This window comes from Protopterus annectens, chromosome 13.part0 (assembly GCF_019279795.1).
Source record: "Protopterus annectens isolate FY-2018-M chromosome 13.part0, PAN1.0, whole genome shotgun sequence".
NCBI lineage: Eukaryota > Metazoa > Chordata > Ceratodontiformes > Protopteridae > Protopterus > Protopterus annectens.
Genome location: NC_056747.1, coordinates 1,187,109,919 through 1,187,131,388, shown reverse-complemented (window position 1 = coordinate 1,187,131,388; position 21,470 = coordinate 1,187,109,919). Strand labels below are relative to the sequence as shown.

The 21,470-nt window shown below is 37.4% G+C and overlaps 1 protein-coding gene across 9 annotated transcripts in view; it reads left to right on the top strand.

The window, feature by feature from the left end:
- Nucleotides 1–21,470, top strand: part of MAPT (microtubule associated protein tau) — a 1,213,302-nt gene that overhangs the window by 711,286 nt on the left and 480,546 nt on the right. For 5 of the 9 annotated variants that reach the window (XM_044055187.1, XM_044055183.1, XM_044055180.1 and 2 more), the window contains exons 3-5: nt 11,214–11,300; nt 15,640–15,726; nt 16,431–16,493. The exons of 1 other annotated variant lie outside the window; for it this stretch is intronic. In XM_044055187.1, the coding sequence (XP_043911122.1) occupies nt 11,214–11,300; nt 15,640–15,726; nt 16,431–16,493 (237 nt within the window). The remainder of the gene's footprint in view (nt 1–11,213; nt 11,301–15,639; nt 15,727–16,430; nt 16,494–21,470) is intronic. 3 more of the 9 variants (XM_044055186.1, XM_044055185.1, XM_044055188.1) reach the window with 3 other exon arrangements.

Here is a 21,470-nt window from a genome sequence, read left to right as displayed (position 1 = left end):
CATGATGAAAGAATAATTATGTGCCCTTGTGTGTGTGTGTGTGTGTGTGTGTGTGTGTGTGTGTGTGTGTGTGTGTGTATATATATATATATATATATATATATATATATACACACACACACATACACCAACTCACAGAGATTACACAACAGTGAGAAAAAGGCAAATTCCCACTCTCCACTGTACCGTGACTACCCACTAAGCAATGCTGGCATTCTGTGTATTTATATCTATCTATCTGCATATATGTGCATGCGTGTGTTATGTGTGTGTGTGTGTGTGTATATATATATATATATATATATATATATATATATTTCTAAAGATATATATATATATATATATATATATATATATATATATATATATAGATTGATAGATAGATTAAATCAGAGATCACAGAACACTGCTTTGACCTCCACTAAGCAGTGCTGGCATTCTGCAGTAATATGATTATTCGGTGTCTTCTGCCAGAATTAAAGATAGTCGACATTGCGAACGTTTGACATATGTGCGTGTGTGTGCACGCTTGCGCACTTGGAAATATTTTTAATATGTTAGAGACAGATAACATGTTTGCCATTAAAGAGAAAAAGAGAACCTTCAGTTGGACTTCTAAGATGGCTGCAGACTTATCAACCAGTTGCTTTGAGCTCTCCCAGTATGAAAGCAAAAACTGTAAATAAAAAAAAAAAAGCCAAAGGTATCAGTTTGAATAAAATTCAGTCATTGGCTAGTAATTACACTCCCTGGTTTCTAGCGACTAAGAACATTTGGAGTATCTGAGAGAAAATCAACCAGAAAAGGAGAAGAGAATACTCTGGCTGGTAGAATCCTGCAGCTCTTCAACAAAAAGCAATTCAAGTTTCAGCTTAGGTGCAGGAGATAACTTCCAGTAATTCAGAGGATAAAGTAAATCAAATGTACTTAGAGGTCTTTAAAATAAATGAAACACTGAAGGAATATATCAGTTCAACATAAGAGAATATTTGGTATAGAATGTGTGAATTCAAGTAGCAGGAACTCAAGACAGAATTTACATATTATTCCACAAGATACAGTGACTAGGCTAGACTGGATAGAAATTATATTTCATGGGAGCATATGTGTTTAAATGAAAGCTTTGACACACATCCAGTAACTATTCCAGATTGTGCACCAATAAAAGCTAAGACAAAGATACGTGGTAATGAAGTAAAAGTGAGACACTGGTGCTTTCCTGCCTACTTGTTTAAAAGAGAAAAATTTAATGAATGGGTAGGGGAAATTATTTGACAGTTATTAGGGAATTTAGAATTTTCTTTAGAAAGGACAGCTAGTGAGTTGGATAAAATGAAAATGGAGTTTAAAATAAAATATAAATAAAAGAGAAAGAAATATGGGAATTAAGTAGTAGGAATTACTTTAATGGGCTGACAAAGGTTAAAGTACAGCATAATAAATGGAGTGTTACATAACTAGAGTGCTAAAGGGAAAATAAAGGAGTATTTTGATAATATCCATGAGTTTAGAAAAGCTGCTGTTAAGCAACTATTTTTGATAACAATTTAGACAACAGAAAGTAGAAAGGGTTATCATCAAACTTAGGGAGTCTGTGACAAGAAAAATAACCAGAGATCCTATAAAGGTATTAGAAATATTTTGAAGTGCTGTTAAAATTTGTATAAACCAGAGGAATGTGGAAACCTAGAAAAGGCACAAACTGAAACATTTACAGAAGACTTATTTTATACCAAGGATAGAGAAAATGAGTCTCAGCAATTATGGTTAAGATAGGAAGAGATGAGATAGAAGCGGTGATGTATAATCAGTCTTCACACAAGTTTTCTGTTTCATGTGGTACTCCTGTGGAAATTGGGAGGGAAGAAAGTGATAAAGATTTGGAAAGTTTTGATTAACAGTATTTTAAAAGGAGTAGAAGCACCAGTATGTTAGAAAAATGCTGCAGTGGCTGTATTATCTAAAGAGGGAAATACCCTTCAGACCCAGTTTCATACAGACCCATTTGAATTTTCAAATATGATTATGAAGGGATTATGTCTATACTAGTTAACAGAATGACAAAGGTGTTGGAAAAATTGATAGATATGGATCAGTGTGATTTTGTGGAGAGGAGGCAATCATTTGACACCATTAACATTAAAGTGATGATCCAGAGGGAAGCAGAATGCAGATAGTGTCAGATGGGATTTTATGAGTAGGACAGTAGCAGCATTTACATTAGAATAATAGAGTTAGTTAAGCGAATATGTGAAGGATCAGAGACAAGAATTAGGGTGGCAGGGTTCCATTCTGACAAGCTGTATTTGAAAAGAGTAACCAGGCAAGGGTGTCCTGTTTCCCATTTATTTGCTTTAGATTTAGAGCCACTAGCTAATAAAATGAGCTTACAAATTCAAGAATGTAACAGGTCTGGTAATCCAGAGAATGATATGTAAGTGATGTGGAGCATTTTGAGACAGTTTCAAGTCTTTTGGGAATGTAGAATTACTGAAGATAAAACAAAGGCTATATGTACCCACACATGAATTGGTTCAGCAATACCCATATTTATGGGAACGTGATAAGATGAAGTGTTTTGGTATATAGATTAAAAATGATTCTGTTATGGCAGCTAGGGATATGCAGGAAGAGATTGAACAAAACATAATACATAAACTGAGAAAATGGAAGCTGTTAGTTATGGATATGGATTGTGAGATATAAGCTGTGAAAATGTTTTTAGTCCCTTTATTTTTGTATAGAACTCAGGCCTGATTTTATTAACCAAAGAAGAAGTTGTGGATGATAATAAAGAGTTTAAAAAAATGTATTTGGAAGGGGAGGATGGCAATGGTTAAGTGGAATAAGTTGATCCTTCCCATAGAACAAATGTGTTTTAATGTTTTAGATTTAGACTTCAGGTATGGCAGAACTTGTATATGCCACTGGTTTGTGAGCTCTATGAACAAAATAGAAGAAATTGCCCAACATTCAGACTTGAATTAAGAAAAAAACCCCACAAAAGTAAAGAAATAAAATAGAGATTAAAAAGAAAGATTCTAAATCCCATATCAAAGTCTGTGAAGTCAATTAAACAACAACAATGGCATCAGAAAATAAGAACATGTAATGCAGGGAGAGCACATAGTGGAGACAGAGTGGAATGGAGACATCAGTTGCACTAATGACAATATGACAAGAGATTAAGGAAACACAACAGTAACTAATGGAGATTCTTAAAATGCAAGAAAACAGAAGTTAAGAAGTGCAGCAAGGGTTAAATGAACAAGAAACAACTATTTAGACATAAAAAGAAGAAAATGAAAAGCTGAAAGTAAGGGCAGAAGAAGCAAGAGCTCTCTTAGATTGTGTTGAATTGAAATGTATAGTCCTGGAAGACAGAGTCAGGAGAAGAATATAAAACTGATGGAGTTCCTGAAAAGTATGAAAGAGCAGACTACAAGGAAGCGATAACAGGACATATTGCACAATGGACTGTTTTCCCCACTGCTGACATTAAAATTGAGAAGGCTAACAGAGTGGAACTAGAGGGACACAATGTTTGAGATCAGTGGTAATCCATTTCCAAACATATGAAATAAGACAAACAATATTGCAGAGCCTGGCGTAATCAAGAAAAGGTGGATGACAGGAGGAGAAGGAGTGTTTGCAGACCAGGACTTCTCCTTTGAGACCTGAAGATGGAGGTGTGCAATTGGAAAGTAATACAAACTTATAAAAAAGAGGATACAGATGGTACTTGATGTATCCAACCACCCTTCATATCTTAGTACAGGAAGTAGCAAAGTTGTTCACAAGCCCAAAGGAGGCCCTGGACTGGCTTCAGAGATCACTGTACCACAGAGTGGGAACAATGATAGAAGCCCCCCACCAACAAGAATACCAAGGACAGCAAGAAGGAACAAATGTAGATGAGAGGAGGGAACAATTAGAGACTTATTGCTGAAGTTCCGAAAGCAGCAAGGATTAAGAGAAAGCTCAGAAGTGATTAAGGAAACCTGGGGGAAAGCAAGACAAAAGAAATAACTAAGGTAATAAGAAGGACAAAGAGAATGGAACACCATAGATAAAAGCAAATGGAACATGGCAGGGAAGAAATTGAACTAAAATTACCCCAGGAGATAACAATGTATATAGCTGTTAAGGAATAAAAAAAGGAAAGACAATATGCAGTGCCTCAGTCCAACCTTTTTTTTTTCTTTAGTTCAACATTGCAGCCTAAAGAAAACTAGTTTGTGGAGAATGACTTATAGTCATATAATGAAATTAAAATACACTCCAAATTCACTGAATGAAGATAAGCAGTAAGCCAGGTAATTTTGTTTGTAGCTTTGCATTTCTGTTACTGATTTTACCTCTTTTAAAATAAATGTTTATGTAAAGTGGTTCAACTGAATTCCAACAGGCAGTAATAATGATAAACATGTTATTCTGTCCTGAGAGAATGGGAGGGGAAAAATAAGTGAGGCACCCAGCAAGAAAGAGGAGCAAGGGGAAGACAGGGATGGTGAATAGAAATAAAAATAATAGTGAATCAAAATCATCATCTATGAGATGATATAGCAGGAAGAGCTGTGGTACTTTGTGCAAATGGTAAGTAGTTGTAAAGACTCTTAAGGATTACTTGATCTGAGTGGGCATTTTAAAGCTACGTAGTTAAAGTTCATTTACATGACAAAAAGTTATAAATCAAAGAGGAAAGGGAGAATGAAGTGAGGGAAATTCAAGAAATAAGACTAGGATTTCAGATGCAGATCCTTAAGGAGAATAATAGACACCATACCAAATATTATATTCATAAAGTAGTATAAAGAATTCTAAATTAAGCCAACACAGGAATGGAGAAAGGATATTTTTGCTAACATTGATGGCTGCAAGTAGAGGTATAGCAAATAGGCTACTGGAGGATAGAACTTATTGTAGAAAATTAACAAAGAAACCAAGACAATGGAAGCAAATAATAGAGAATAAAAGTTACTAGAGTGGGATGAAGCAAAGCACAAGTCTGGACAGCAGATTAGAGACTGTCTTCTCTACCAGGTAATAATGTGAGCGTATAAGCAAAGAGAAACAGACAGGGGAGTGCTAAGGGAAAGACCAGCCTTGGTAGAGTATTTAGTCAAGGCTAGAACAAAAGCTACTGTTAAACAATGAATAATTAATAGGGTTTGTAAAATATTATATGATAACTAAACGTATCTATCAGTGGAGTTTAGAAACGAGAGACTGGAAAGATGCTTTACAAAGGAACAATGGCAGGACATCTGTATGGCTCTTAAGCATACAGCAAAGTTTAGAAGTTTTAGGATTTTTGCTTGGAACTGTTTGCATAGATATTTTTATTCCTCAAGCAGACTTTAGAGAATTTTTCCTCAGGTAGAAAACAGATGCTGAATGTGTGAAGGGAAAGAGAGAGGTAACTGGGAACATGCTTTTGGGAGTGTAACAAGTTGGCAGATTTTAAAAATTCCCCAACTCAGTACTGTGTTAGAAATGTTGGGGGAGCAAATGGCTGTATCTAAGGAAATTATTCTTAGAAGCTGGGACACAGGATCTGAATTGCTTAGACATAGTACGGCCTTACAAAGTTTAATGCTATTGACTTCCAAAAAAGCAATTACTAGAAAATCAAAATCTAAACTAAGTGTAACTGAAGTGTTGAAGATTGTAAAAGTGATAAAGAAACGAAGGTGGAATCTTTATAAAAGGGAAGGAGCACATTACATAGAAATAAATGTAGTTTGTAGAAACATTGCACACAGGATAACTTTCAGGAGGAGGAGTAAGGTTTAAGTTAAGGCAAGAATTGAGCAATTTATATAATGTTGGAGTGAATGACAGTTGTTAGAAAGAAAATATACATGTAGTGTATAGTGCATTTAAATGAAAAAAAATGTATGGTTTGTTTTCTAATAATGCATGTGGTGCTATGTCTTAAGTGATAGTTTAAAATGCTAATGTTCCCGATTCTCCTTGGTAGGTTCAGGTTGGTTCAGCTTTGGCTTGCTTTAATTTAAGACCTTCTAAATTCCTCATTGTTTGATCTGCCTTGTAGTAGAATCCGTTTTAAACAATTATTAGTTTTGTTATAATTACTTTCTTTATCATTCATAATGCTTTATCTGTATTACTTATCTGTACTAATTATTTTATTACCATTCAAGTGCTTAAGTAGTTAAATAGTTTAACATACATTTGAAGCTAAAGTTTGCCAGGCAGGAAACCTGAACGTTTGTTCTTTATTTTATTTTACTATGTAATTTGTTACATTATAAAGTAAAAACTTTAATAAAAAGTAATATTTATAGAGAGGAGATATAAAAGCCAAATGTTTTCTCTGGCACTAGACTACCAAATTCCTTTTCCCATAGCATAAAACCCTATTTGTCTGTTTCTAGTAGAACTCAGATGACCCAGGCAATTCTGTTTTTTACCCCGTTTTCATGACAATGACCTCAAACCCTCCACTTCGGTAACCAGTATTAACTTCCTAACTCAGTGACAAGAATTTTTTTTTTTTTTTTGGAGGAGGATGTTCCCATCTCTGGTGTCCATTATGGGAACTATTCCCCCACAATCCAGATCTATAAATATGATATTTTCCATGGTTGCACTACCTTTGAGAAAAGGCAAATATATTTATTCCTTTATGACTTTGTTGTTGCATTTTTGAAGTTAATGATTTAAAGATTGGGGTGTGGGGGCACCCCCACCCCTTCAGGTCTTGCAAGGTGCACAGCACACCACAAAAAAAAAATATTATGGATTTCTGTCTTTAGCCTACACAAGATATGGTATGAGAAATTCATTTCATTGCTTTTTTTTTTTTTTTTGTGGCAGTCATCTGGGATAGGGAGACAGTGTGGCCTGACTGTTGGGTGTCAGAGAGTAGGGTCTTGGGAATTTAAGTAGTCTTTAAATTGAGTAATCTTCGGAGGTCATGTCACTGGAGCAGAAGTAGCTGACTGTTATCTTTTTCAAAACTGTACTTGCACTGACTATAGTAGACAGCAGTGCATACTTTGTAAAAACAATTCAACCTGTATGCCCAGTCCAGAAGCAAACTTGGCTATAAAAAGGCAATCCTGCAAAGCATTCCAGGTCGGATTCATAGGCTTGTGCATGAAAAGCAGCATGAAACTAGCTCCAGTGCAATGTTGAAAAAGTAAGGAAAGGTTGATAGTGTTCTAGGTATCTCATTGCCTACTACTGACGCACATGGTATGTATTGCATCAGTAAGTCACCAGAACAACATCATGCATGCAGTGCAGTGCACCTTTCAAAGACACATCTTTTAGATCACTTGACCAAACACCATAATCACCTGACAGTAAACAGTGGTCAGCTCACTTAACATGTGCATAATGACTTCAAGAAGGTTAATACAGTACTAAAACCTGTCACCCACTTTGGACATGCACCCTTATCATATGGCAAATGTGACATGCCAGCAAACATCATGCTGTTTTTGAGTTATCAGCTACCACTGTTCCTTCTGACGAGGAACATAGTTAATAGCTAGCAAGAAATGCCTTGTGGAGTGGTCTGATCCCAAAGTTGTAGCTTGGACATCTAACTAATGGTGCCATCTTCTGATCTGGTGTCCCTCAACTCTATGTTGAGCACCAAAAAAAAATCCATTTCCTGATATGGCACTTCTCATCCAAGAAGCAAACCAGATCCATTCTCCATAATCTACCTCCCAGGTCTGAACGCTGCTGCTGGTGCCGAGGATCAAGCATCCTGACATCTTGCAACTGAGGCAGCTGCCCCCTTCTCCCCATCCTAGCCATGCTTCTGGCTGATTCCAAGAGCAGCAGTGTGTGTGTGTGCGTGTGTGTGTGTGTGTGTGTGTGTGTGTGTGTGTGTGTGTGTTTCACAGAGGTGTAGACAACACATACCATGTTAAAATGCAAATTCCATTACTTGACTCTCAGACACGTGAAACAGTAATTGGTCAAACACAACTGATTGAATATACAGTTTCTCTAATATCAACTTAAACAGTAGGGTACACAACAGGTAAACAGTGTTTTTGCATTCACTCTTATTTTTCTTTTTTTACGCTTGTTTCCATAGGCTGACCTTTGAACCTCTCTCTCCTGCTCATGCAGTAAGCCTGTTTATTATGTGGAGGCAAGCTCTTCATCCTATTTGTTCCTTCTCAGAGAAGGGTTGAATAGTGGGAGCAGTGCCCCAACCCATATTGCGAAAATATTTATTTTCCTTCAGGCCTTAAAGTTCCTAATGTGCACCACCACTGTGTTCCAAGGGTGATGTGCAGTGGTACATCGGCCTTATGCAAGGGGCATTTCTGCTGATTCCAAGAGAGACATCTCCTCAGTGGTTCTGTTACCCTGAAGACAAATCACTTCTGGTGATCTCCAGTCTCCACTGGGGACTCTGCATGGATTCTGGATTCTGGGCATGCACTCTCTACCTCCCAGTCATCAACAAAGAGAGGAAAGAAAGCACTTTCATCATTCCTGCCTTTTATCCAGCCAGCTCCTCCAGCACCAGAGTTCCACTCAGACCAGGGGTATCTGGGTCATAGTCGGGACTTATTTATGCATACTGCATCCTGGGTGAAAATAAGAATGCCTGCAGGGATAAAAACAATTGTTGCACAAATTTAGATCTTACAGTCACATTCAAAATATGGGGGTAACAGTCAATTAAATGCAGCAATGGAGAAAATGAAATTGAGGTGATAATGGTCAACCACTTTCACACTGACCACTTGTAAGAAAACCTGAAATACAGTCTGCGTGTTTGTTAAATAGAATACAGGCCTGGTTAATGGGATACAGATGTAAGCTGATCAGCAGGTATATGTAATAAAGTGAACACTGGGACACTTAGTTGCCAAGGACTAGTCTGGTTCAGCAAGTTAGCCCTGTGTTGTGTGTACTGCCCAATCAGGGACATGTTCCATAGTTTTCACAATGGACCACACAACAAAATCTCTATGTCACCAATCTCTACGGTATGTTCCTGGGTTAGCCTTTGAAATACTGCTGCAAGCATCCCCCACCAGGTTATCTTAAGTTACATGTACAATTGCAGGTATTGCATTCAAGAATGTAGGGGTGCTTTATTTCATCATGCAGTCATGGACTGCAGACATTGAAGCCTTGTGTAGCAGTAGCAGTGTGCCACAAGTGTAGTGTGTGACATTGGGGCCATAATCATCTTGGTTCTGTGGAGATTCACAACTGTTTTGGCTGCTTTCTTTCCCAATTTCTGGAAACATAAATCTTGTGTGCCTTTATGTATTCACATCCATTTTGCTTGGTAGAGCCAGAGTGGAGAAACTTAATAACAGTGACAAAAACAGACTGACCGAGGAGATGATTCCTATATTTTTTATTTTGCATCTGAAGAAAAACACTGCAGTATGTGTAAAGCATGACAAAAAATAAATAAAATAAAAGAAGAGAGTGTCACTGGAAGACATTTTTTGACATTCTGTCCAGAGATTCTCAAATTAAGCAGTTAGTCTGAGTGATGCCGGTCTAAGCAAGAGAAGAGGGCATGACAATCTCATTATCTGAGAACAGCAGGTGCAGTATGGAAAAGACAAATCTCAACTGCAAAACGAATCACAAGGCCAGTTCCACTATGGATTGGGATACAACAAAATAAAAAAAAATAATGGCTCATAGCTGCAGGATGCTTTTTTACTCCTGTAGATTTGCATTTAAGTGTGACTTGTTATTTCTGATTAGTAACATTAATACTTATGTTTGCAATCGCATTGTTTTTTGTATCTTTTTTTTTTCCTGTTCCACCAGTTATCCGTCTTCTCCACCTCCCAAATTCACAAATCAGCCCTTTTGGTCATCTGCCCTTTTGGCGATTCAGACATTGTTACAGTAATTGCTAGCTACCAAGAGTCATCATCTTTGTGGCTTGGGGAGTTTGTGCCCTGAAATCCTCCCTACGGTAGTTGAGGGATGGACTTCCAAATCAGGGTCTGTAGTGTTGGGGCTGATGGTGTGCATACTTCCACATTTATACACAGATTCCTACAGAAGTGCAACAGCACTGCATAACAGACCAGCTATTGTTGACTACTCTCTTGGTGCTATACCAGTAGTAAAAACCCTTTTGACTAATTATTAGTTCTGTTATAATTACTTTATCATTCATAATGCATTATCTTTATTACTTATCTGTACTAATTATTTTATTACCATTCAAGTGCTTAAGTAGTTAAACACTTTCTAACATATATTTGAAGCTGAAGTTTGCTAGTCAGGAAACCTGAACATGTTTGCTGTTTATTGTATTTAACTGTTATTTCTTACATTATAAAGTAAAAACTTTAATAAAAGTAATACTTAGAGAAAGGAGGCCTGAAAGTCAGATGTGCTCTCTGGCACTAGACTACCAAATTCCTTTATTCTTTTCCCATAGCATAAACCCCTATTTGTCTGTTTCTAGTAGAACTCAGATGACCCAGGCAATTCTGTTTTATCCTGTTTTCATGATGATGACCTCAAAACCTCCACTTCAGTAACCAGCCTTTCAGAACTTCCTAACCCAGTGGCAAGGTGCAAGCCATCTGCCTTCAGCCTTACTGCTTTCTCCAGTACTTTCTAATGGACTTCTCAGGCAGCTACCTGAACTTGAGTTACCAAAACCACAGTTAGGAAGCCATCTTTTGTATTGAAGAGCCATTTGAGTCTTTTTCACTGCATTAATATGTTCTGGTTTCCATTTAAGAGCTAGGAGCTGAAATATTATCTAATTTTTTTCAACAAATACTGAAGGCTTTGAACATGACTGACCAGCAAAATAGGTCTGACATCTTTAGGAGTGTTGGTTGTAATTGCAAGGAAGACTTTGGTGTGTCTTTGTGTGCATGAGTGTATGTGTGTTCATGTGTACGCGTGTGTACCTTTGTGCGTGTGTGTGTGTGTGTGTGTGTGTGTGTGTGTGTGTGTGTGTGTGTGTGTGTGTGTGTGTGTGTGTGTGTGTGTGTGTGTGTGTGTAAATATGTGTATGTTTTGGAGGTCAGTGGTCCTTGGTTGGTAAAACACTTGGGAGATATTCAGCAGCAGATGTATTGACTGTGAGCGTTTTGTCACTTGCATGCTGGCACTTTTTATGTGATCTGTTTTCTCTGGTTGTGCTACTTCATATTTGTGACTTCCTTATACCTGTATACATAGCATTGGTTGCAGTTATTAAAATTACCTTTTAGGTCATTTTCACGAGAGATTTGCTGATGAAGCCTCAGATGAAGCTCTTTCAGAATCTTCTGATATAAAGAATACCCCCTCAATGGAAGGTATGTACTTTTTGTTAACTTGGTAAGCAATTTACCTGTGAAATAGTTTTAAATAAGTTTCTCTTGACCCATTTTTTATAATTGCAATATGGATATTAAAATTATTTGTAGATGAAAATCTTTTAGAGTTTGTGTTTATTTTAATTTTCCTTTTGACCCCCACTGATTTCAAGATGTGTTTTAAGAGTATCCATCCATATCCCACTACCCTTCTGGTTCCCTCTAGAGTCAAAAACAGGCCATGAAACACCAAAGCTGTCTTAGTCTGGTGTCAGGTATTTTTACTTGTGCCTTATCTTCTGTTCTTTTCACCTGCTGTGGCTAAGAATTAGTGTTTTTGAATCCCACACATAATCTGCTTATATTTTAGGACTCAGGTTTTGATTGAGGGGAATCTGATCTCAGTTCTATTTCATCTAACTGTATAATTTTACTCCACTTGAGTCATGAAAAACATTGAGTTGATTGCCATAGGTTCTGATGGAAAGATTTGAGTACTTGAGCTGTTTAAAGGTTAATAGCTGTGTTTACTTTTAAGATGCAGTCTATTGTTGGATAACATCTGCTTTTGCTTAATGTGATAGTTATCCTTCATCCATCTCCACTTTTGATTAATACAGTGGTCATACTTCATTAGTCTTCTCATCTCACAATTTATTTCCTGAAACTTGCCAGTCCAGGAGATGTATTACACACATGATAGCTATACAGAACACGTTTTATTAACATATAATGCAAAAAATTAGTTGATCTTTCTTTGCCATTGGTAGGAAAAGCGACCCAGTTCTCAAAGAGTACTTGTTTGTTTGACTGACAATTCCTGATGACATATAACAAGGTTCATAAGCAAACTTCTGCTTCAGTAGCTTGCTTTGTGATTGTATTTTTAGTTGCAGAGACTGATGCTGATTCACCTAGAGCTGTGTGTATGTCTTTACTGCGGTTGAACGTTAGAGTCTGTCCATATACTTGCTGAGCTTGTACTGAAATTCTGTCCATAGTTTTGATTAGCTTCAAAATGTTGATATTTTGGCAGTTCTGCATTGTCCCCTGCAGGTGTAACTCATGTACATATATAAACTGTAAAAAAGTTTTTAGTTACACATAGACAGAGCAATAGCATAAGTGAAGGTAGGGGACAAGCCCCAAAGACCTCTCCTATACAGGAATCTTTATCCCCTGCAATGTCCTACTTGACGTAACATCTTCTGAGTTTGCAGAACCTCACAGAAGAGTAGATCTACAGTAGAGAGTCAATTATCTGAACTAATTGGGACCTAGGGTAGTTCAGATAATCAGATTGTTCAGATAATCAAACACATAATTGAACCAGATAAAAAACATCTAAAATTTGGGGGGGGGGGGGTTTGCACGGAGGAATGCACTTTTCAACCACTCAGCGATTCCAGTGGATAATGAAGAATATTTTTCACACACAAGCTGGCTACAAGCTCAGAAAACATGCTCAAGCAACTACGTATAATGTTTACATATTCAGACTTTATGATTTTTCCTACTTGAAAACTTTGGAAGGCTGGTTCTGATAATTGTCATTTCTGATAATTGACATGCGGATCATCGACTCTACTGTAGTTGCATAAGTTAGTTAATTGTGTTTTCAACACAGCACAGTATGCAGTTACCACTATTTCTTCATTAAGAATGGTGCAGGTTATCTTTGTGTCACACAGATGTAATTATCTAACCTGACACCCTGAAGAGTTTTGTCTCTGGCCAATACTTGGTCCATAAGTTTGACTTAAGTAAGAGGTGTCTCAAGTAATAATTCACCATTAAAGAAGATACCATTAAAGACCTTCAAAAGGATAACTTTATTGGACTTGCCATCCTTTTCACATCTTTGTTATCTTCCCTTACCATCAATTTTAAACTTGTCTTGTCTTTCATTTTTTGTATATACCATCATATTTTAGCCTAAGCAGTTCTCTTCCCAAATTTCATTTTTCACTGTTTTAGAGAGGATTTAGAAAGGACAAGATATAGCTTCAGAATACATATGACTGCTTAAACCCATGTATAGTACTGACTCGTGTGGCCTTTAATTCTTTTGGTGAAATAGACTTTAGTAAACCTGTTCTACCCTTGGGAGTGTTAGTTTTGTGAGTGTGTTTTGAAGGAAAGTTTCTCAAAGATTTACTAATATGATATTGGCATTTATGATGTTACTTTTCTAAGTATCTTAACACAGTTTATGCTCCTCTTTTCTCCGAAACAAAAGAATAATTCTTGATGTTATTAGCTTGCTTCTGTTACTCAGGTCTGTTCAGTTTCACAATTTGTGTCATAATTAGAAGCACTTCTGCTTCGACTACTATTTTTATTGTTGTTAATGTTGCTACTGCTGTTGTCACTACTGTAGCTCCTACTGCTGCCGCTGCTGTTACTGCTGCTGCTCCTGCTACTACTACTATTTTTATTGGTGCTGTTAATAAAACTGCTGATACTAGTTCTTCCCCTGCTGTTGCTGCTTCTGATTTTGCTACTCTTAAGGATGCTGCTGCTGCTTCTACTATTACTACTGCTGCTGCTACTACTACTATTGCTGCTATTTCAGTTCTTGTTGAGTCTGTTACAGACTAAATACCAACTCTTCTGCTGCTGCTGCTGTGACTACTGCTACTACCTGTTCCAATAAGAACCACACTACTGCTATTACAGTATTAGGATGCATTAAGCCATTTCTTATTTACAGCAAATTCACTTTTTATCACGTGACCATTAAAGTAATCCACAGTCACTGTTTCTTAATTGCATTTCTTTTTATAAGCATTACAGCTGGTAGTTATTCAAGCAATAAAACGCATACTGAGGTGAACACATTAAAAAATTCACACATTAACAGTATAAGCCTTAATTAAGGATGACAACTATGAAATCTAGACTTTGAAGTAGCATTGCAAAGTAAATTAGTATTTTTGTCCAAATGTGACTTAACACTTATGCTGATAAAGTGAGTCACCAATTGTAATTAGTTCTAAAATTAAAAAAAAAATAATGATAAAACAGTATTGTTAAAGTAGATCTGCTTAAAAATGCAGTAGTTGATGGTTCATCATTCTTTATTTAGCCATTGATCTGGTCAGCATTATATGCCATCTTCAGCAACTTTTCTTTGTATTTTATTTTACCAGCTGATTGTAGTGACCTTTTTAGGATTCCCTGATTTACAGAGTGATGCTGAGGAATTCAGTAATTAATTTCAAACATAACAGTATTGTTAATATAGCTTGGCCATAGAAATGTAATAGTCGATGGTTCACCATTCATTGTTCAACCATATATCTGACACGCATTGTATGCCATTTTCTTCAACTAGACCGTATAAGTGATATTTTCATTTAACAACAGACTGCACTGATCTTCTGGTTAGGATTCCCAGTCTTAAAAAAATATGTTGAGAAGTTCAGGAATGCATTTCAAATAGAATTAAGTTCTTGTTGCAATGAGAATAATTCTTCAAGCTTGTTAGCATCTGCAGCTTACTCGTGCTTTACTGTGCCTTGCTGAGATGTGAACATTTTGTTCTATTTTTTCACACATTTAAAGTCTTAAGAAGAGAGGTTGATTTTATTTTCTTCTTTCCATCAAGGCTAGAATGCAAATACTGTGTTTTCCGTAGGTCTTATTAGTTTGTTTTTATATGTGAAGTAGATTTCTCCATTAAACTCTCACTACTTTGTGATCTGCCTTTTTCCCCCATTGAAAAGTTACTTGGACTGTAGACTTTCTGTGGTCTAGATCCAGATGTCAGCCTTTCTAGAACTACTGTCACTTCTAATACGGTAACTGTTAAGCATTTAACTTATGTCCTTCTTTGTTTAAAGAGCCAGCATCTTGTGCTTTCAGTGGCACCGAATTTGAGATAGTATCTATGATCATTTTAAATAAATTTATGTATGTGATTTAGACCTTTTTTTGGGTTACTCAGTATATTACTGCAGACTTACCTGTAGAATATTGATATAGAGATGATATGGAAAAGATGAATTAGAAGCAGCAGAAAATTAATGCTGTACCACACAGGAGACTGACTATAGTACTCATCGGCTTAAGAAGTATTTTTGGTTAATACATTTTAATCTTTTACATTTGATTTTCCTTTCCCTAATTCCAAAGTAGGAGCTTGTTTAAGGATAGTAACATTTCCCTTCTAATAACCCCAATGTTACATTTAATTATAAGAAATACAAATATAAGCATGGAAATATCTGCAAATAAAGCATTCTGGAAAAGAATGATATTTCTTAGTGCATGTTTACTTAGTGCAGTTTACTTACTAAGTAAGAGCGTTGTTATTAATAAGTTTCTCATGCTGCAGATACTACTGCATCGCTAGTGGAAGAAGGGCTGAGTGAAAGCCAGTTCACAGAGAGCCACCATGAGCAGCCACTGGAAGAAACAACAGGTGACAGAGAAAGTATTCCTTTTTTCAGAAGTAGTGTAGTAAAGAAATTGTAAGGAACTGAATATGTTTTAATTATTTGATCTGTTTTTCCTTTAAGTGTATATTTTGAGACTAAACTGGTAGGGCAGAGTTACTTTATAAATTTTTGAACGAGGCCTTATACTGCCATAGCACCACTTTCAGAGTTACCTTTCTTACCTTGTCTTCATTAGAGAAGTGTTCTGTGCACTAAGTATTGTATGCACTATTTTTGTTCAGTCCATGCAGCTTTCTGTAGATGTTGTTGCAGATGCAGAGAAGCCAGTAGCTTACTTATGTGAATAACTTGCAGTATTCTTATAAATTAAAAAAAATAATAAATCCACACAGCCTCAAGACACGCCGACATGCACATGTATACACACACGAGCGCACACCCATAAATTGGGCTCATCTCAGCTAAGTACAGTGATGCCAAGACTTTGGGGTCTGTCAGTCTTCTATTAATAGGCAGGGTGCCATATTACTACAGAATACTTGAGACTGCTGTGGCTATCCCTGAGTGCAGTTCAGAACTCTTTGTTTCTTATTCCTTAGCACATTGTATTGCTTTTAGCCATTGGCAGTGTCCATTTCTGCCATTTTGCCGTATTTTGTGTTAAGATATGCTAATTTAATAACCTTTTTTTTTTTTTTTTTTTTTCATAAATGTTGCTTACCTGCAGACAGAGATATAATTGATGCCACTCCCAAAATTGATGACCAGGCTGTAGGAAACTTTACTCCAGGTCAGTAAAAGATTTTAAGAAATTAAGATCGTAGCTCATAAAATACGTGTAAGAATGTTCTAGATTATATGCATATTCAAGAAGGAAACCCTAAGCATTTGTAAAAATGATGGAGAAAATAACCAAAGCTTCTCAGTGACAGCGCCTTAGTATCTTCCAAGTCTTCATAGGAGGACAAAAAACGATGCACGTTCTTCACCTGCTACTGCAAAGAGAAAGACAAAAATAGTATGTGTAGTTTTAAAGAAAAGGGAATTTGTTAGATATTTTTGAGTATTGTACTAGAATCAAAACCATCTAAGACAGTACCATCATTTAGTAAAATTTAAAGATGTTTGTGAAAGAAAAGATTGTTTGAAAACACAAGATAGACAGATCAGAAGAAAGGCAAGAGAGTCCTCCCTCCCACATAAAACTTCTGGATTACGAATTCAGCTTTAGTTATATGTGACGAATTTATGGATGTTACTGAAAGACAGTAAAATTGCGCACAACAGTGCAAATCATTTTCTGGAGAAAATGAGGAAGTAATTGAAAACGTTATTTTTTGGGCTCCCTATTGAAATATTGACATTCGAAATGCCAAGTGCCAAAAAGAAAAAGAAAAAAAAAAGAGCAAAAACACAGAAAAGCAACTCTCGAAAATCACTCCTCTCCTAAAAACTTCTTTATGGATTGAGGGGAGTACACTACTCCCCATCCCCACACCCACTGAACTTATGTATACCAACACCAAGATCAAAGGGAATATTCTGAGAAATGGCATCTTGGACTTAGTATATGTAAGTACAATTTTTTTGGCCATTCAGTCTCTGTGTTTCGGAACTTGCTGTAGCAGGTCCTCCCATTTCAAATGATTACCTGCTTTTGCAACTGTAACAGTTTTACTAATTCCCTACATAGTACTTTGTCAGAGGTGTTGAGGGAGCAAGGCTGCTCCAGTGGCATAGAGGGCCAAAGCCCTGACGACACCCCAGTCGACCTGGGTTTGTTTATTGGCTCAGGCAACTGACAGAACTGCAGGGAGGGAGGGATAGACAAACACATCCTGGCGAGGGTGGTTATGTGGGTATTCCCAGTGGCAGTTCCTAGTGGAGGCTGGGGACATCATGATGAGGGGTCTGGTTCTAAAAGGGGAAGGAGTGGGGGACATGGCTGAACTTCTGTTGAGGTGGGGTGATATGACACATATCCCCACTGCACACCTGCCCCTCAGATGCAACCATGAATACTGAGTTGGGAGGGGGAGTCGTGTAGTAGACCTTCATAAATAGAATACCCCCCTCCCTGGTTGAATGTAGACAGCTAGACCCCACCCACCACCCCCCGGTTGCCTGTAGGATCCACACTAGCCCCAGCTGCATTGTATCAAGGCCAGGCAGAAATTGGAGAAACTGGTTGACCCATCAATAGACGTGGCATCCGGTAGAGGGCTGTAAGATGGCACAGGGTGGCAAAAAATACTCATAAAAAATAATAAAGAAATGTTAAGAGATCTGTGATACAGAGAAATATTGCCATCCCAGCTATCTGGAATTTTGTAAATAATTGTGTGTAATTTGGGAATATTGATATGATTTATACAGAACTGTATGTTATGTACTGAGCTAAAATGTAGCCACAGCATGCCCTGCTGACTTAGAACAGAAATGCATATAAACTATATACCTGTGCAAATGTATGTTTTAACAGTAGAAACTAAGACATAAATGGGTTAACTTGCAAAACTTCAAGAAAATAAATGAAACTGCTTTACAGTTGTGCTATAAAAGTTCTCAGTTTCAGTGTAGCTGACACAATGTCTAGAGCAACAAGTTTTTGTGTTATCTTGAAAGAGAACTAATTACAAGGTTAAAAATGTAAAAGTATTTTATTGTGTTATGACTTCCAAGATCTGCAAACATCTGAGAGATATGTATTTTTAACACAGAGATATTAAATTCTGTTAAGTTTCTGTTTAGCCTGGGAACTGAAGTCAGGTGACAAAAAGTGATGTCATCCAACGTAAACCAGCAGTAATATTTGATATTGATTTAAGAACTCTCTCAGAGAGAGAGTTTGCATTTTGTATTTTGTCTTGGACCTAGCAAGAACATCCACTCATCATCACCATCTTCACTTGTCTTGCTGTAAGTAAGATTTAGGGCATATTGTCTCTTGTAGATATAGATAGGAATATAGTAACTATTAGTTTAGATGTTTTCTGTATTTATTTGAAACTGTCCTGCATTGTTGTTTCAAATATTTCCTGTGATTTTGAACTCTGAAGTTACTGTGTTGATTGACTGAGTATTGTCTTGTTCTTTTATCATTTATTATTAAATATATTTAAACCTATTTTCGCGGCTGATATTTGTGAGACATATTTAAGCTCTTAGTGTACTTGCATATCTATTTGGTGACACTGTACAGGCCACTCCAATAGCCTTGCTTGGTCAGACTACCATTTGGATTAGTAGTAACATTACACAGTAGGATTGGGCACCCTTTGTAAGGGCCTTATATTAGCTGATAAGTAGTGGCTGGGTGGCAGCTGGAACTACCTTAGAGTCTGGGCAGAAGGGAGCATGGGTAGTAAACCTGTGCCAGCCTTTCCCAGGTGTGTGTGTTTGTATATAAATCAAATCTCAAAGTGTGTGTGTGTGTGTGTGTGTGTGTGTGTGTGTGTGTGTGTGTGTCTGCTACTTGGGCAGGGATGCGAAGCACTGGTTGGACAGAGAGGGTGCTGGAGGTCTTAGCTTGGCCACTCAGCTGAGATTTCAACTCTATAGCTGTGTCAGTGGGGAGTCTTATTGAGGATATGGAGAAATAGGGAGAAACCAGTCCCAGACTGATTGTGATCTTTGTCTTCTCTTAAGGGAAATTGCACTTTACTGTGTGTTTACCTGTTATCATGCCAGTGTGTAAGTCCCTAGCTGTTGCCAGTGGTGAACATTGAGGCTCCTTAATTACTGGGCCAGTGCAGGGGCATCACAAGAGCAAATGACTGTAACTAAACACTGTCTAAAGGTTCAGTACACTGCCACTGTAAGTTAAAGTACAAACTTCCAGAGCTGCTCCACTGAAGGGAAATTAGATACACAATACATTTGGCCCAGGCTAAAAAAAAAAAAAAAAAAAAAAAGGAGCAGAGACAAATGCAGTTGTATTTTAGCTTAAGGCAGTTGAATATATTGCTGATTTCTGCTGAAATCCCCAGCCAAAAAAATATTTCTGCAATGCTGAGTCACACTTGAGGCTGGACTGAAAATTACATGTCAGATTTCACTTTCTACTGAAATTATTTGGAGGAAATAGTTGTTTTTGACTACTTTCTGCAGCTGGAATGATTTTCAGCCCCTAATAGATGAACATGTAGTCTGATGTTGTCAGTTTTCATTCCATCCTTGACTGATGGCTTAGGATCCGAACCCTCAGATCCAACTCAGCCGTTGTAAAAGCTCGTGGCAACTTTGAACTCTTGAGCTTCTCCCTTACCCAGAATTCACCGCCCCATTACCTCAGATCTTGTTTGCTGCTTCCAGCGAAAAGACATGATGCGTTGTTCTCTCAAGCTTGGGCAATAAGTACTTTTCATACCTTACAAATTATTTGCCTTCTATTGTTTTTAGACTACTTTAGATAAAAATTTCCTGCTTAGGCCTTCTCCCTTACCTTTCAACAATTCTCTGATTTCTTTCCTTGTCACCGTTCATGGTATTTCTAGTTACTATTTTTGGTAACTCTGTTCCTCTCTTCTACATTTTTCATAGACTTAAGTACCATTGTTGGTACTTTTTCTCTTACTTCCTTTTTTTTTGCTTTCCTTGTATTTGAAAAAAAGGACTTTCTCTGTTTAAGTTGTATCTCAAAGGACTTTATATATTTAAGTTATATCTTGTTTGATTGCTGTTGTTGTGGTTGTAATTATGCTTGGCATTTCATTTTTTTGCTAATGGCTGAAAAGGAAAAGAGCCTAATTGGTTCAGAAAGTATGAGAAGTATGGTCAGAAGATTGCAATGTCTGACTTGTACTCCTTGTGTGTTTTCTGTTTAGGTCCTCTCCACCTCCAGGAAAATTGTGAGATTTGTCACGCCTTTAATCCTAGAATGTTGATAGATCATAGGAATAAGCTTATCCTTAAGAGTCTCTTGCCTTCTTACTTTGACGAGGCTATATCTGGATCTTTCAGAGAGAAACCAAAAACATCGACAATTACTTATCCGAGCACCTCATCTGTATACTCCAGGTCCTTGGAAAAATCACTTAAGAGAATTTCTTTGGATCCTATAGATTCTTCGGATCATACGAAGAAGAAACAAAAATTATTGGATCCTACTGTTTTTCGGATCCATCTAAGACCAAATTCAAATCCTTAGATCTGACAGTTTCTTTGGACCAGAAATCTCTGACAACTAAAGATTCATTTGATCCGAAGACCTCGGATCAGATATCCTCTTTACCAATTCTGCCTAGAATAAAGTACTCTCCTTCAGTGGACCAGGTCCCATCTAGAGTGCCTTCCCCATTTTTAGAAAGACCAAAGTCTCCATCTGCTCTATCCATTCGTACATCTGGAAGTCACACCAAAGAAGACATAGAGAGATTAGTGAGAAAGGTCCTTTTGGCACAGAGCCAGTCTGCCCCTTCCTCGGCTCCTACTCAGTCGGGTCAGGAGGTCCATGTATCCACTACTCCTCCTCCACCAATTTCTCCTTTGACTCCTATCCAGGTCTCAGAACCCTTTGATCTGAGTTGTCTGGCACCATCTTTTTCGGATCAGAAGATTCTAGTATCCCTGGATCCGAGACTTACTCTAAGCTCTTCGATTCAGTAGAATCTGGAGAGCTGTTGGAGCCAGCTCTACCCCCTTGGGTCTGAGGTGCTGCAGTTGACTACAAGGGTTTTGGAGCCGTCTCTGCATCTCAGAGCCTTGGTGATGGTCAGTTCAGATCTGACTTCGGCCTCTGGGTAGCTGTCCTCTGAGCAGGGTGAGA